This window comes from Phoca vitulina, unplaced genomic scaffold (genome assembly GCF_004348235.1).
Source record: "Phoca vitulina isolate PV1807 unplaced genomic scaffold, GSC_HSeal_1.0 scaffold25, whole genome shotgun sequence".
Taxonomy (NCBI): Eukaryota; Metazoa; Chordata; class Mammalia; order Carnivora; family Phocidae; genus Phoca; species Phoca vitulina.
Window position 1 is genome coordinate 23,152,781 of NW_022589728.1, and position 16,183 is coordinate 23,168,963.

General features: G+C 37.4%; 1 protein-coding gene across 2 annotated transcripts in view; it reads left to right on the forward strand.

Moving 5' to 3' along the window:
- Positions 1-9,690, forward strand: part of TERF1 (telomeric repeat binding factor 1) — a 35,594-nt gene extending 25,904 nt beyond the window's left edge. For both annotated transcript variants that reach the window (XM_032421795.1, XM_032421796.1), the window contains 3 exons: positions 498-524; positions 757-863; positions 7,614-9,690. In XM_032421795.1, the coding sequence (XP_032277686.1) occupies positions 498-524; positions 757-863; positions 7,614-7,790 (311 nt within the window). In that variant the 3' untranslated portion in view covers positions 7,791-9,690. The remainder of the gene's footprint in view (positions 1-497; positions 525-756; positions 864-7,613) is intronic.
- Positions 9,691-16,183: the final 6,493 nt, after the last annotated feature.

Sequence of the window (16,183 nt, forward strand, 5' to 3'; positions counted from 1 at the left end):
GCAGGCTCCCCACAGAGCAGGGAGCCCGATGCGGGACTCGATCCCAGGACCCCGGGACCATGACCTGAGCCGAAGGCAGACACCCAACCGACTGAGCCACCCAGGCGCCCGACCACTGCTAGATTTATTCCTAAGAATATTCTATTTTTTGTTAGTATTGTAAATATTATCTTTTGATTGTTTTAAATATTTTAACTATTGCTAATGAACAAATACTATTGAGCTTTGTTTATTGATCTTCTATCCAACCATCTAAACTCTTTTTAATTCTATTTGTAGATTCTTTAAGGTTTTTTATATAAACAATTTTTTTTCAGTAGTTAACAGTTTTCTTTTCAGTTACATATACATTCTTATCTTACTAAACTGACTATGAATAAGAAAGAAGGAATGAGGGAAGGGCTATAGTTCTTACACTAGGTAAAATATTCCTTAAACATTATCTTAAGAAAATTTTAGCAATCCTGTAAGATAAATGTTTTTCCTTTTTTTAACAGGTAATGAAAAAGGACACGTTCTGGGAGGTGAGATAACTTATTTAAAGACGTAAAAGAATCAACATTCAGTAACCCCCTATGATTTTCAGAAACTGATCTTTGCATTGTACTATGCTGCTTCCAGATTCAAAGGGGAAAAAATTAGTTCTTTTTATTTAAAATAGCTAAATAATAGATAGGAATTTAATGGTAACCTTTAAAAATAGCCCCCTTTTTATTTTAATGTGAAGCAATTTTTGATGATTATTTCTACTTTTAGGTGAAAGAATGAAAAGACTCAGGAGACAAGCTGCTGAAAAAGAGAGAAGACATGTTTTGAACAGTCAGCCAGTAACTTCTAAAAAACATCGATCTAGGAAAAAACAGGTATTTATTATATTTAAATAAGACAATGGACATTAATTGTGATTATTTCACATTATTTCTGCTCAAACCTAAAAGATCTTGAATGTAAAATGTTTCCACTTAACTATCTTTGATTTTGCCAACAGGCCAATCCACCTGTTCTAAGTTCCAAAAAAAATATTTCACCTGTATTTTTAAAATAGCCTTAAGTTGGGTACTGATAATGATATTTATTTAGAATTATTGTGATACTATCATAAGGTCTATATATCAATGTAAAGTGGGACTTAAATCCACATTATAAGCTTTTATATTCATATTTTCCTAATAGGGATCCAATTTAAATAAGGTCCTTCTGTGCCTTAAAAAAAGAAGAAACCACTTGATAGGGAAATTTTCTATACAGAAAGTTAAGATGGGTCAGTTTTACGACTCACTTCATTTCTGCACTCAGTGATTATAGTCTTGTGGCATCTGTCCAGTGACTCAAACCATTGTTTCCTGTATTTTATCTGGTTTTCTAGTTGTTTATAGCAAGTAAATAAATCTAGCTAGAAGTTGAAGGTGGCCGTGTGCTCTTTTCTTATTCTCCTTTATTTAAGATGTGTTTTGTTTTGTTTTGTTTTCTCAAAAAGCTACTTGTAAATGGTTCATGTTGAGACACTGGGGCTAGGGTCAAATTCCCGGCTACTAGGAATATCTCTTGTGTCTCAAGTGAACATAGCAAGCAATTCCTACTTCTGATTTGCTTCCTGTAAATATTGCTTATCCATGTGATTCCTTATTTAGTACCACCACCTTTATTATTTAGAGCAACTGCAGGTTGAGGGAGGCTCCTGCTGTTGGCAGACCAGGGATTCAAGGTGTGCACCTCAGGCTATGTTTTCTTTACTCTGGAAAATTGCACATCACAGGCTTTCTGAGATCTATAGGCAGAGTGGCTCTGCCCTGCTTCTTTGCATATCTTTTGTCAATTTCCACCAATAGTGTACCCCTTCCACCTATATTATGATTCAGGTCATAGGGTTCTTTGAATTTTTTTAAGAGTTTAAGATTTTATTTCTTTCCTTGATGCTGTTGGGTGAATTCCCAAAGGAGAATGGGGAAATGCCAACCATATGACACTGTATGCAGCCAAAAGTCATACATACTTTTTGTCTTTGAATTTTTGCACTTTGAGTATGATGTACGAAGGTGTAGATATTTTGGAATTTGTCCTACTTTGTGTTCCTGAAGTCTCTTGCATCTGTTTTGGTGTCTGTCATTAATTTTGGAAAATTCTCAGCCATTATTACTTCAATTCTTTCTTCTATTCCTTCTCCTTCTGATGTCCCATTATCTATAGGTCACCTCTTTTGTAATTTTCCCACAGTACTTAGCTGTTTCTCTCTCTCTCTCTCTCTCTTTTTTTTTTTCATTCTTTTTATCTCATTGCTTTTCAGTTTGGGAAGTTTCTCTTTTTAGTTTCAAGCTCACTGATTCTTCATCCATGTTTAGTCTGCTAATGTGCCCATCAAAGGTATTCTACATTTCTATTACTATGTGTTGATTTCTAGCATTTCCTTTTGATTCTTAAGGTTTACATTTCTCTGCTTACATTTACCTATCTGTTTTTACATGTTGTCCACTTCTTCCATTAGAGCCCTTGACATTAATCATAGTTATTTAAATTCCCACTTTGATAATTCCAAAATCTCTGTCATAGCCAAGGCTGATGCTGCTTTGTCCCTTCAGATTGTGGTTTTTTGCCTTTTAGTGTACCTTACCCATTTTTTGCTGATAGCTGAACATGATGTATCAGGTAAAAGAGCAGAGGTAAACTGACCTTTGGTGTGAGATTTTATGTTTGTCTAGCCAGGACTTAGGCTTTATTTCCTATTCGCTGTAGCCATAGATGTCAGAGGCTAAAATTTCCTTATTTTTGTCTCTCTTGCTGTCTTTGGTTTTCCCTAGACTCCTTAGTAAGGGTCTGAGGCAGCTCTCAGCTAAGGCAATTGATTTACAGGAGCCCAAATAATATGGTAAGATGAAGGAGAGAAGTATTCTCTAGTTTTGTGTGATTTTCAGTGAGTTTGTGTCCTGGACTAAGACCTTCATATGTGCTTCTCAGCTTTTATTTCCCCCTCTTCAGTGAGAAAGGAAGGCTAGAAGGGGCTGAAGCTGGGTATTTCCCTCCTGACATGGAAGGCTAGAGGGGGCTGGAGTTAGGTGGAAATGAGTTGGAGTTGTGGGCCCCACTAAGATTGGGCACCTGGAGTTTCTTAACTCAGGCTTGCCCATAGTAAGCCTCCATCAGTTCATCCAAGATAGTTAAGTGTTTCTATCAGTATTGGCTCCAGGTATGAGCTTCTGTTCCTGGTAAGCTGTGATTCTCTGTATCTACCTTTCTGTTTTTCTAGTTTTTATGGCAGCAGTTTGCCTGTTGATGTTAGTTCTCTGATGGATCTACAAACAGTTGTTGACTTTCAGTTGGTTTAGTTTTTTTCTTGTTGTGAGGACTGGAGTGATATTTCCAAGGTTTTTATATGTCGGTCCCAAAACTAGAAGTCTCTGCCTCATATTTTAAGTGATCCTTCCCTGTAGTTCTTCTGGCAACAATTCTGAATGGGATTGTAGGTGTTATTTATAGATGTATATCAAAAAAAAAAGTTACTCTGGTTTTTTGTTTTTTTGTATTCAAAACAAAATGTGGGTAATCAACTATGTAATTTAAAGAACAGAATATAGATGATATTGTCTATCACTGTTTACTATGCCAAAAAAGAATTCTGTGGCTATCACAAGTGTCTCATTTTATTTTTCACTTTCCCCTGTTGGTTTTTGAGTGGGACTTTTTTCAGATGAGTGACAGATTTTATCTTATTTTGTGTTAACATATTGGTTCTTTAAAAAATTTTTATTGCAGTAGTCTGTACCAGATTGGACAATTTCTCCTTGTTGTATTTGTCTGTTAAACAGACAAAGGTATTTCTGCCAGCCTCATCCCAGTTTACAAAGAGACTTCCTTTTGTAAATTTATTCTATTAAACAAGGAAAGTAAATGTCTTAAAACAACAAAGACTTTTTTTCCCAGAGATGGTATATACTGGAATTACTATAACTTTTTTTTACTATAAATAGTATCATTTTAAGACATTATAGACCATTGTTTTTTCCTCTGAAAGGCATTAAAAATGATAGACAATTTTCAAATATAAGTTATATAAAAACTTTTTAGCCTTAGGAAAGAAAAGGATTGGTGTGTTTGAATTTATGTGCTCTTTGTATCTTTTTGGGTTTTGGGTTTGACCAGGATTGTTATGATTTTTTTATTGATTCTATTTTTAATTTTTCATGAAAAGGAAAAGACAGAATAGCACAAAGAACACAGATTTTTTTTTTTTATGTCCTAAAATAGATCATCTTAAACTCTTTGTTAACTCTGTGACATTATGAATGGTATCTAGAACAATAAGTCAAGGATATAAAATGAAGAAATGAAAAAGAGTAAGCAAAAGAGTACACTCATGAAATTGTACTACCCTTATATTTTCTTTCTGTTCTAACACTGAATATTGTTAGCTTGTTGTTGTTAGCTTCTGGGCAGTGCAAACAGGCTGAGGGTGGATTTTGGCAGTAGCTTGCTACCTCTGCTGTATGGGATCCACTGGAAAACACTGCTTAAACTTGTACCCAGGAACCTAAATAGGATTCAGGCAGAGAATATTACTTATTTCTTGAGATAAATGAGCTTTTGTATTGTATCAGATATCATCTGTGCACTCTATTAAAAGTAATTAGTTCATATTTGAACAAGAAAACTGTGTTGTATATATGAAATTTACATAAACCAAGGACTACTTTTTAAAATTGAACAAAACTATAGCAACTTCTTACACAACAGAAATTCTTAACTTGGGGACTGTAAAAACGATATTTTAGGTTTAGTCTAAGTGGCCCCTGAAATGTTATGTAAAATTTTGTATATCTTCACTTGTCTGTGAGATGGATCCATAGCTTTTATCACATTCTCAAAGATCTATATGACCCCAAAGATTAATAACCCACTGCTGAAGTACTTTTAATTGGTAAGTCCATCTCTCTCTTTTTTAAACTCCTCACCCACACACGGAAAATTTACATCTCTTTTGGTTTTGCATCAGTGACAAGCAGTGACTTGAAGCTTGTAGGAGTGATGACTGATAAGAGAAGTGGGCTGGGTTGGTCATGGTAGACCGCCACAGGAGGATGTCCTCTTTGTCTTTGTCTAGAGATCAATTAGCCATGCATACCACGCACTCGAAGACAGCACGGTTGCCAAGACGTGGCACCTCAGACAAACTTATACAAGGGTTTAATTATGGGCACTGCCAGTTTTATGGCATTGAGCCATACACAAGAGTTTTCATCTCAGGTTTGTCTTCTTGAAGCCACCTTGAGTTCTTTTTAATAGTGCATCAGACAGCTGAGTTGGAATTTTTGAATTGTAGTGAAATACACATAATTAAATTTACCATCTTAACTGTATTAAAGTGTATATAGTTCAGTGGCATTAAACACATTCATATTGTTGTACTACCATTACCACTGTCCATCCACAGAACTCTTTTCAACTTGCAAAACAAAAACTATTTATCCGTTAAGCACGGACTCCCCATTTGCCCCTCTCCCATGCCTCTGTAAAGTGGAAAGTAGAACCACCATTCTACTTTCTATCTCCGAGTTTGACTGTTTTAGGTACCTCTCATAAAAGTGGAATACTACAATATATGTCCTTTTGTGTTTGACTTACTTCACTTAGCATAATGTCCTCAAGTTTCATCCATGTTATAGTATGTGTCAGAATTTCCTTACTTTTTAAGGCTGAATAAAATCTCACTGTATTTATATACCACATTTTGTTCATCCATCCATCAGTGGATATCTTGGGTTGCTTCCAACTTTTGCCTACTAACACTGTTACCAACATGGGTGTACAGATTTCTCTTTAAGTCCCCGCTTTCAGTTCTTTTGGATATATACCACAAGTGGAATTACCGGATCACATGGTAATTTTAATTTTTTTGAGGAACCACCATTCTGTTTTCCACAGCGGTCAGTTTTTCATTCCTTCCCACAGTGCGTAAGAATTCCAATTTCCCCACATCCTCACCCACACTTAGTATTTTCTGTGGTATTTTGTTTTTGTTTTTTGTTTTGTTTTGTTTTGTTTGATGATAGATGTGCTAATGTGTGTGAGGTGATATTTTGTGGTTTTGATTTGCATTTCCCTAATGATTAGTGATGTTGAGCATCTTTTCATGTACTTATTGGCCATTTGTGTATCTTTGGACAAATGTCTATCAAGTCCTTGCTCATTTTTTAACTTTTTTATATCTTTGTAGTAAAACATACATAACAAAATTTATCATCTTAATCATTTTTAAGTGTATGGTTTAGTGGCATTAAGTGCATTCACATTGTTTATGCAACCAATCTCTACAACTTTTTCATATTGCAAAACTAAAACTCTGTACCCATTAAACAATTTCCCATTCTCCCTTCTTCCCATCCCCGGCAGCCACTATTTTACTTTGTTTCTGTGAGTTTGACTATTCTAGATACCTCATGTAAGCGAAATCATACACTATTTATCTTTTCATGACTTGATGAATGGATTTTTAAAGAAAATAGGAAATTCAGCTGGGGAAAGTAATCATAGTCTAGACACAGTAAATAATCACTCAGTCATTTGCTCCTTCAGCATGTCAGCAAAAGGGATAGGTTAGTTGGTCACCTGTAGCAAATGCCAACTATCAGTTTTTTTCTGTGTATGGTGCTAACTTGATTTTTAAAAATTTTCAGCCATTTTCTCCAAAATAAAATAATATGTTTTGAATTAGTCTTTTTTAGTTGTGTTTTTAAGAATTTGTTTTAGGGAAGATTTGAGGTTTATGGCTGTGTATACTTTGCCTAACATAGAACTGGGTTTTCACTGAGTTCATTATTGAAGTATTAAATATTCATAAGTTCTATTTAGTGGGATTAAGAAGTACCAATCTGGGGGGCGCCTGGGTGGCTCAGTTGGTTAAGCGACTGCCTTCGGCTCAGGTCATGATCCTGGAGTCCCTGGATCGAGTCCCGCATCGGGCTCCCTGCTCGGCAGGGAGTCTGCTTCTCCCTCTGACCCTCCCCCCTCTCATGTGCTCTCTCTCATTCCCTCTCTCTCAAATAAATAAATAAAATCTTTAAAAAAAAAAAAAAAAAAAGAAGTACCAATCTGGGGGTGCCTGGGTGGCTCAGTTGGTTGAGTGTCTGACTCTTGGTTTTGGCTCAGATCACGACCTCAGAGTTGTGGGATCGAGCCCCGGGTTGGGCTCCCTGCTCAGCGGGGAGTCTGCTTCTGTCCCTCTGCCCCCTCCTCCGGATGATGCACTTGCTCTCTCTCTCTTCAAAATAAATAAATCTTTTTTTAAAGGCGGGGGGAGTACCAATTTGATAACAATTGTAGAAAAGCATTGTAAGAGACAATGTAGGCTTAAAGTCTGATAAATTGGGTTGGGTTAGCTCTGTCACTTTGTAGCTATCTGATCTTGGGCAGCTGAGCCATACTGTGCTTATGTAAAATGAACAATAATAGTAAGGACCCTGAGAAGTCTTATAAACATAAGCTCTTACAGAAATCTAAGAAATGTATATGCAAATTCTTCCATCCTTAAGAAACTAATACTATTTTGATTAAAAACAGTTGGATTTATAGTATGTTCTTTAAAGAATTGTTTCTGTGAATAACTGTTCGCGTTTTATCAAAAGGCATGGCTTTGGGAAGAAGACAAGAATCTGAGATCCGGTGTGAGGAAATACGGAGAGGGAAACTGGTCTAAAATACTGTTACATTATAAATTCAACAACCGAACAGGCGTCATGTTGAAAGACAGATGGAGGACTATGAAGAAGTTAAAACTGATTTGCTCAGACAGTGAAGACTGAATGTGTTTGTAAAAGCTTGATAGAAGGACAGTTAAATATTTTGATCACTGCATTTTGTTTGAAACTTGGTGGTCATTGATGTATCTTAAAATTTTGTCTAAAGCATTACAGTATCTATAGTATCACTTTAACTAATATGAAGATTTATGCTATAAGAGTAAGATTATATGCCATCATTGCATTCTTTAAGAATCTTTTTCCTCTGATAAAATGTAAATTTGTTAAACCCTGGTGCTTTCAATAACCCTATCCGCAAATCCTATTCCAATTAAAAAAAAAAAAATTGAAAATCTGGTAAGAGAAAAAATATTTATTCCTATTAACCTATTCTGTGTCTGTAAGCTGACTTGACCTTTGTAACACACATAAAAGTGAAGTTTTTTTAAGACTTGATTTATGGCCTTAATATATTAGTTACTAATACATTTGTATATAGAATGATACATGTACAAAGTAATCCATGAGTTGTAACATTCTTAAATTTTCCTTTCAGTTGTTTCATATAGAGGAGAAAACTTAAAAATAGTAATACCCATAGGAGGACAAAGTTTGTACTATTACCAAGAACAGCTTCATGTCTCGTTTAGGTACATTTAACTTTGTTCCAGTGTTAAAACTTTGACAAAGATGGTTTTAAATCTGCCTTTAACCTGGTGCCATAAATACCAGTTTCTTTGATTTTTTTTCCTCTATATTTTCATTTAATAAATCAATATTGGGCCTAAGTGGTATTCTGTAAGTGCTTAAATTAGTGTTACCCATGATCATTTTGATGTCTGTGATAATTGCTAAATAAATAAGGTCATCCATATCTTACTGAACAATTTTGAGTTTTCACCAGCATTTTATTCTTTAGAGAATTTAGTCATAAACTAAGAATTACTTAGCATTTTGAGTTACATGTGCTTTATTCAATGAGTGGAAATACTGAAGTATTGGTGTACAGAGTTAAATGGTAGTATTTAATAATTTATATTTCATTTTGTATTAAAGTCACATGCATTACTTTCCCATTGTTCCTGAAGTTATGTCTTTATATATATAGTAAACAGAAATGTGGATAATTACTGTATGCCTCCCGACTCCATCTATCCTATTACACCACTAGTCACTGTCACTGTTTATTACAGACATGTTGATGGTTAGTGCCAAAGCTAGTGACATGAACCAAAATGGACCTGTAAGTAAACCTCATTCCAAACATACCATAAATCATCAAATCCTGTTTCCACTAACTGGGAGATGCTCAATTATTTTATGTGCCACTAAAAAAGATCAGTGTAATTATACTATAGTATGGTGCTTTCTTGAGAATTTTATTTTACTTCTTAAAAGAGCTATTTTAGATTTATTTAAAGATAAATTTCTATCATATAACTTCTGGATGTGTATAAAAAGGGAAGCAAAATAAGTTGGATAATGTGTTTCTAAAACTTCCTCATCTTAAATCTGAAATCTGAATTTTTTTAATTAAAATTTTTGAGATAATTGTAGATTCATATGCAGTTGCTAAGAAATGATACAGAGAGATTCCTTGTACTTTTGTTCCCCCGATTTTTCTTCCCCTGAATATTCATAAAACTGCAGCATATCGCCATCAGGATATTGATACAATTCACCAACGTTATGCACATTTCCCCAGTTTTACTTGTATGGTATGTGTGTATTTAGTTCTAAATTTATCACTTGAGTAGGTTCATGTATTCACCACCATAGGCAAGATCCTGAGCAGCTCCAACACACAAGGATCCCTCCTGTTGCTGCTCCCCTCCCACCTGCATCATTTCTCCAACCCCTGGCAGCCACTCATCTGTCCTCCGTTTCTAAAATGTCATCTTTTTATTTTTATTTATTTATTTTTTTAAAGATTTTATTTCTTTGAGAGGGAGAGCGAGCACAAGCAGGGGGAGTGGCAGGCAGAGGGAGAGAGAGAAACAGGCTCCCTGCTGAGCAGGGACCCCAATGGGGGACTTGATCCCAGGACCCTGGGATCATGACCTGAGCCGAAGGCAGTTGCTTAACCAACTGAGCCACCCAGGCACCCTAAAATGTCACCTTTCTAAAATGTGACATAGTGACATCACCAAAAATGGTGGAGTAGGGAGCTCCAAAGACTTTTCCCTTTACTGAGACAGCTATTAAGCTGACAGAAACTGTTAAAATCTAATTTTTGAAACTCTGGGATATAATCAAAACAGCTGGAACAGTGCTTAATAAAGAGGCACTAAGTTTTGTGAGAAATTCTTGGTGTGGCTTGATGGTGCCAAAGGGGACACTTTGTTCTCACATTGTTGTGTCTTGACCTGTCTGGCATTTCCCTGAGGGTTTAATTCAGAAATTTGCCTTTGTTTGTCCCCCTCTGAGGTCTCCAGGCTTTAAAAACCTATTACCTACAGCTGTCTAGTGTCATATGCCACACAAACCAGAAGTCTGGGGAGGAAGATACAAGGGGGTAGGGGGCGGTGGTGTGGGGTTAAGAAAGGCTTTGAAGGACTCGAGTAGGAATCCGGAAGGCCGCCTGCATGTCCAGGACTGCACAGTCTCAGAAAAGACTTGGGAGGACCCTAGGCCTCCATCTCTGATCTTTGAGCTTCACAAGTACAGGAGGTGAAGGATAAAGTAGAATTGTAAGTGATCCGGCTACCCGTTGAATGAGCCCCAACTAAGCCAATCTGTTAAGGCCAGGAAAATAATCTTTTCTTTTTGACTTGAGACATCTAAGGAAATTAAATGAAATAACTCTAATTTTTTGGCCTTTTTTTCTTTCAATTCGTGGATGTAGCTGTAGTTTGTTCATGTATACAGTAATATATGATTGTATCACATTTATTATGTTGTTAAACATTTGAGTTATGGAAATAAACACCACTCAGAAATTTAACCATTCAGGCTGTTTATTCAGAGCTTGCTCTAGCAAGGGAGGCAGCCACCGACTACTTGGGTTTTTGCAGAGACACAGGCTGAAGTTTGTAATGGGAAAGCTTTCTAGTGAGAAACAAAGCTGCAGGCATGCTCTGACTGGAGGTCATTGGCATGAGGAAGCTGGAGCAGCACGCATATTACGTGATTGTTTGGGGGAACATATTTGCCTTTCTCTGCTCGGTCCTGAGTTTGGACAAAAAATCAGGATGTTGGCAGTCATCAACTGAGTCTCGACCATTCTGAGTGGGTGGCTGCAGGGGTTTCATTCGGTGCCCTAAACTGGTTGCCGCAGAGGTCATAGGGTCAGAGTTTGTTGTCATATAAGGTCTACCCATTGTCCATTTTTATATTCCGGCTCAAAGTTGTTTCAGTTTATTGCTGCAAGGCTTTTCCAATTTACATGAAGTTTAATATTAGGAATAATATTAACTCCTAAATAAATGGAAAAGCTGGGTATGATACTGTAATCCCTAGAGGAACCATTTTAAAGAACACATATATAGCCAACAGATAAATTAAAAATGGAATATTAAAAATTATTCAAATAATTCAAAAGAAAGTGAAAGGTAGGGGAAACAGGAAGCAAAAAGAAACCACAGGGACAAACAAGAATTGGCACACTGGAATCCAAACACGTCAATAATTATATTAAATGTCAGTGGTCTGAGCCAGGGGTTGGCAAGATTTCTCTATAAAGGGCCAGATAAAATATTTTAGGTTTTTTGGGCAGAACGGCCTGTCAAGTCTGCTTGGAATTAGCCATACACGTAAATACTAAATGAGTGGGTGTGGCTGTATTCCAGTAGAACTATATTTACAAAAACAGCCCGCAGCAAGATTTAGCTTGCAGGCTGTAGTTTGCTGGCCCTGGCCTTTGAGTTCTAGATTTTGTTTTCTTTAAAATATGTAGGACTTTGTTCTGGGAAGCAGTTACTTCTGAAACTGGGAATGTCTTCCAATTCTCATTTTTTTCCTTCCAGGTTTGGAAATTTCCCAGTTGGGAACCACTTTTAAAGTAAATTAACAGCGTGGGGTTTCTAAAGACCAGCCTGGTGATGAGAATCTGGGGTGCAGATTCACAAGACAGCAGACTGTGGTGACAGCCTTCATTAGGCCAAGGTAATGCTCCCACAATTCCTTAGGGAGAAGGGGGCCGTTTTGGATTTACTTCAGCTCAGTCTTCCTCTAAGAATACAGTCTTTTGGCATCCTTGTTTAATTATATCCCACCTTGGTCTGGCCTTGGGCTTTGCTTTCTGCCCCCATTTCGGAGCAAGAGAAGACGGTAACTACTGGCTGTAATCGGCCCCCCTCCCTCTGCCGAGTGGTGGAGCACAGCCTGCTGCAGGTGAAGACACTGGCAGAGGGTGCGGGTGGTGCTGGTCTGGAAAAGCAGCCCACCATTCCTGGGCGGTGTGGGGACGCAGGAGCTCATCCACGTGGCTCCCACACTATGTAACAGGGCCGGAACTGGAAGGGAGTGGTCTTGCTGTCGCCGACACTCGGAGTCACTCCAGCGCCCTCTGTTGATAAAGCTTAACCGTTTTGTCAAGAGTTGTGTGCAGGAGTTCTAGCTCTAGGATCACAAAGCAGGGCAGAGAAAGGGATTTGCAGCTGAGAGCCAAAAAACATAACACCTTCATATGTCAAAATACTTTAAAGCAAGCCTTCACTTAAACCTATCCTGTGTTGAGAGAGCAAAAATAAGACAATTTGACACAAGAAGTGTGATGGTTTATATAATCTACACCTCTCAAAGGAAAAGAATACTTTTTCAGTGTCTTTGTTTTTTACAAGAAAATTATTTAAAGAATGTTTTCCCTTCCACTTGAGTCCATGAAGAGCTCACATCTGTCTTTGTCTTTATAAATTTGTGAGCGCTTTACTTTGCATGGATTATAACTCTTGCAAAACCCTGATGAGGAGGCAGAACAGTATTAATAATTACATGGCACAGATGAGGAATCAAGCTTCATTTATTCTGACTTGCATTGGCAGAATCGCATTGGTGACAGAACTTTTATTGTACTGCTGATGTCCCGCAATTAGAAGTTTTCTTTATCAGAAAAAAGGGCAGAATTCTCTTCCCTCTTTAGTCCAGGAATGTTGATGTCCCTCATAAAAAAGCCTAGCTCAGTGTTCTCAATACTAGTGGAACTTGGCAGCTGCAGCAGCAAGTAAAATATACAAGAATTCCTCAAATACGCCTGTAATTGAAGTGTATTTTAAACTGTCAAGAATTTTTTCATTATTTCAGAGATGCTATTTTAAGTTTCTCTTAATTCTAAGGCTTTCTACCACTACCAAGTGGATAAAAACAACAGTAACGACTTTGATGAGTTGTTATCCAAATGAATCCTATAATGAGTCCTTTTGCTTATGCTTCCATATCTTGATAACTTACGCTTGGCTGTTGCTATTACCGTAACTCCCCGATAGGACACAGGAGACATTTAACTCGCCTCACACCTCTGCCTTCCTTCCCTCCCATGCTCCTCCTGAGCTTCCTCCAATGTATTTCTTTTTTGAGTTACTAAAGCTTCTCTTATGCCATCAGCTGTAGACAGGATTCCTTGACTCCAATGTAGGATGAGGAAATCAGGACCCCTAAACTCAGCACTTCCGCTCTCCCCAGCTTCCCATGCCCATCCCTATTACATTGCCAAGGGTTCTGTTTGTTTGGATTGGTTTGATTCGTTTTTAGCATTCAGTCTAACAATTATAGTGAAATATTTTGTGCCTTAGATATGGAGTAATTCTAAAAAATCAGAAACCAATAAACCTGTATTATGACTATACCATGTATTATTCACATGAGATCCTAGAAGTGTGACTAACTCAAAAAATGTAATCTTGTAATCATGAATTCTTGCAACTCAAAGAAGTGTCAAGGTAAATTGTATTCTCTCTCTCTCTCATTGTGTCTTTCTATCCATCCCCCCTACCCTAGTAGCTCAAAACCATGCCACATTTTAGTTTGCTTCACATTTTGACATACTTATATTTTCAGTTTTTTCTTGGAATTTTTATTTCCATTTTTACTAAAGTAATCCATGTTCATAGTTTTAAAAATAAAATTGTTCTACATGGCTTAAAATGGAAAACATTTCTTCCCTTCCACTGCCTTTCAATTCTCCCTAAAGGTGACCATTCTCAACTTTTTCAACTCTTTTCTCAAGTGAGCATATTTTTTAATAAAAATACGCTCACACTGCTATTTATTTTCCAGTTTGAGATATTAGATTATTGACCCCCCCCCCCACTATATAGGGTGAGGTTTTAGGTCTCTTGCATGCTCTCCCCCCAGCCCCTGCAAACACACACATTGCACCATACATATGCTTCTCCTCCCCAGTTCTTCCAGAGTATTTGTATCCATTTTTGGTTAAGTCAGTAATCAGTGTTTGTATTATTATAGTTTTCTGTTACGTACACCTGAGCTGTGTGTACCCATCATTTATGATCTCCAAATTCTCTGACCCAGCTGAAAAATCTCTGAATATACTGTGAAATATGTCAGATATTCTGTTGATTTCGTTGTTTTCTTGGTGACCTCCTTCCTCCTGCTCTCATGCGTCTGGCTGCCCTCCAGGCCTGCTGCACAGCTGTCAAGCTCACACGTCCCTTTATCTTTGTCCTGGGGATCCCAATCATCTCTCCTTCGTGCGATTTCCTACTTCCTGGACCCTCTCTTATGGTTTATACTCTCATTTACGTAGAGCTCCTCTTCCTGTACCTTCTCAAGAAAAGATGCATAGAATGGAAAACTATTATCTTACACGTTTGACAATATTCTTATTCTATCCTTGTATTTGACTAACAGTTTTACTGGATATAGAATTTTAATTTGGAAAATATTTTCTCTCAGAATTTCAAAGGCATTGCTTTCTTCTCCTTAGGGTCAAATATCGCTTCAAGTGGTCTGTTAACCATTGTGGTTACTGATCCTTTGCATGTGACCTACATTTTTCTCTCTGGAAGCTTTTAGATTCTTTTCTGTGTCCAATGATCTAGAATTTCATGGTAATGTGCTTTAATGGGAATCTTTTTTTTTTTTTTTTTAACTAATGAGACAGACACTCAGTGGCTTTGGCAATGTATATGCTAAGTTCTGAAAAATACTGTATTATTCTTGAGTAATCTCCCTCCTAGTTTCTTTGTACTCTCTTTCTAGAACTCCCATTATCCAGATGTTGGATCTCTTTGATCTTCTAATTTTTTATCTTTTGTCTCCTAATTTCTGTGTTTAATTTTTTTGTTTACTTTCTGGGGAAAATGTTGCTTAACTTTCAAATGTTACAACATTTATCTATTATCAATCTTTCTAATATCCAAGAGGTTTTAATTCTCCTTTTTTAAGAAGTTTTAACGTTTCCTTCTCTGGGCATCCTGTTCTTATTTCATGATTGATATTATTTCATCTCTTTTGATCCTGGCATTGTTTATTGCCTCTGAGTTTTGTTATATTGCTTTTTTTCTATTTAATTTTGGTTTCTCTGTTTGTTAGTGGTTTTCCTCAAATATCTGCTTGTCCTGGGCTGTTCATTTATATTTATGAGGGAGAATGAAAAAGCTGACAGGAGGGATGCCTGGTCGGCTCAGTTGTTAAGCATCTGCCTTCAGCTCAGGTCATGATCCCAGGGTCCTGGGATCGAGCCCCGCATCGGGCTCCTTGCTTAGCGGGAAGCCTGCTTCTCCCCCTCCCACTCCCCCTGCTTGTGTTCCCTCTCTTGCTTTCTCTCTCTCTGTCAAATAAATAAATAAAATCTTAAGAAAAAAAAAAAAGCTGACAGGAGGCTCTGTGAGCACTGATGGGTGCTCCCATGTCAAGATCAAGGTATCCCTGTGTAGTGATGGGACAGGAACTTGGCTATTTTAGCTGTCAGTACCTGCAGTCGTTTCTCTTGGATGATCGATTTCCTCAGAGAGGAATCTAACAAACTGCTGTGAGCGGATGAGAGTGGGAGTGTGGGAGGGGAGTATACACCCCGGGTTGCAGTATTCTCAGAGCATGTGGAGGAGAGACTTGGGGGTCACCATTCAGAATGGAGACTCACTCAGTTTCCGTTCTCAGTTGCTGTCTCCGGTGTTTCCAATCTGGAGTCCCTCCCAAGAGTAGACCTGTCAGGCTGTTGCCTGGCTGGAGAGAATTTAAGGCTCTGTTTCTTATACCAACTGTCAACCATTCCATTAAAGGAAGTATCTGGAACCTTTCCAAGGTGCTGTAAATTACCTTGCTCATCCAGATTCACTCCAGTAGGCATTTGGCTTTCTCCTCTCTTCTTAGACAGCCATCTGCTTTTCTGGTCCAAAATCTGGTGGCCATCCCTTTCCTGCTATCTTTGTCTCTCTTGATCCTCTTATCATTATATTTTTTATCTTTTAAAAAAAATCCTTCAAGTTTATTGGGAATTGGGAGGCAAATATATGTTCAACCTGCCATGTTTAAATGAAAAAAAACAAAAACAAAAA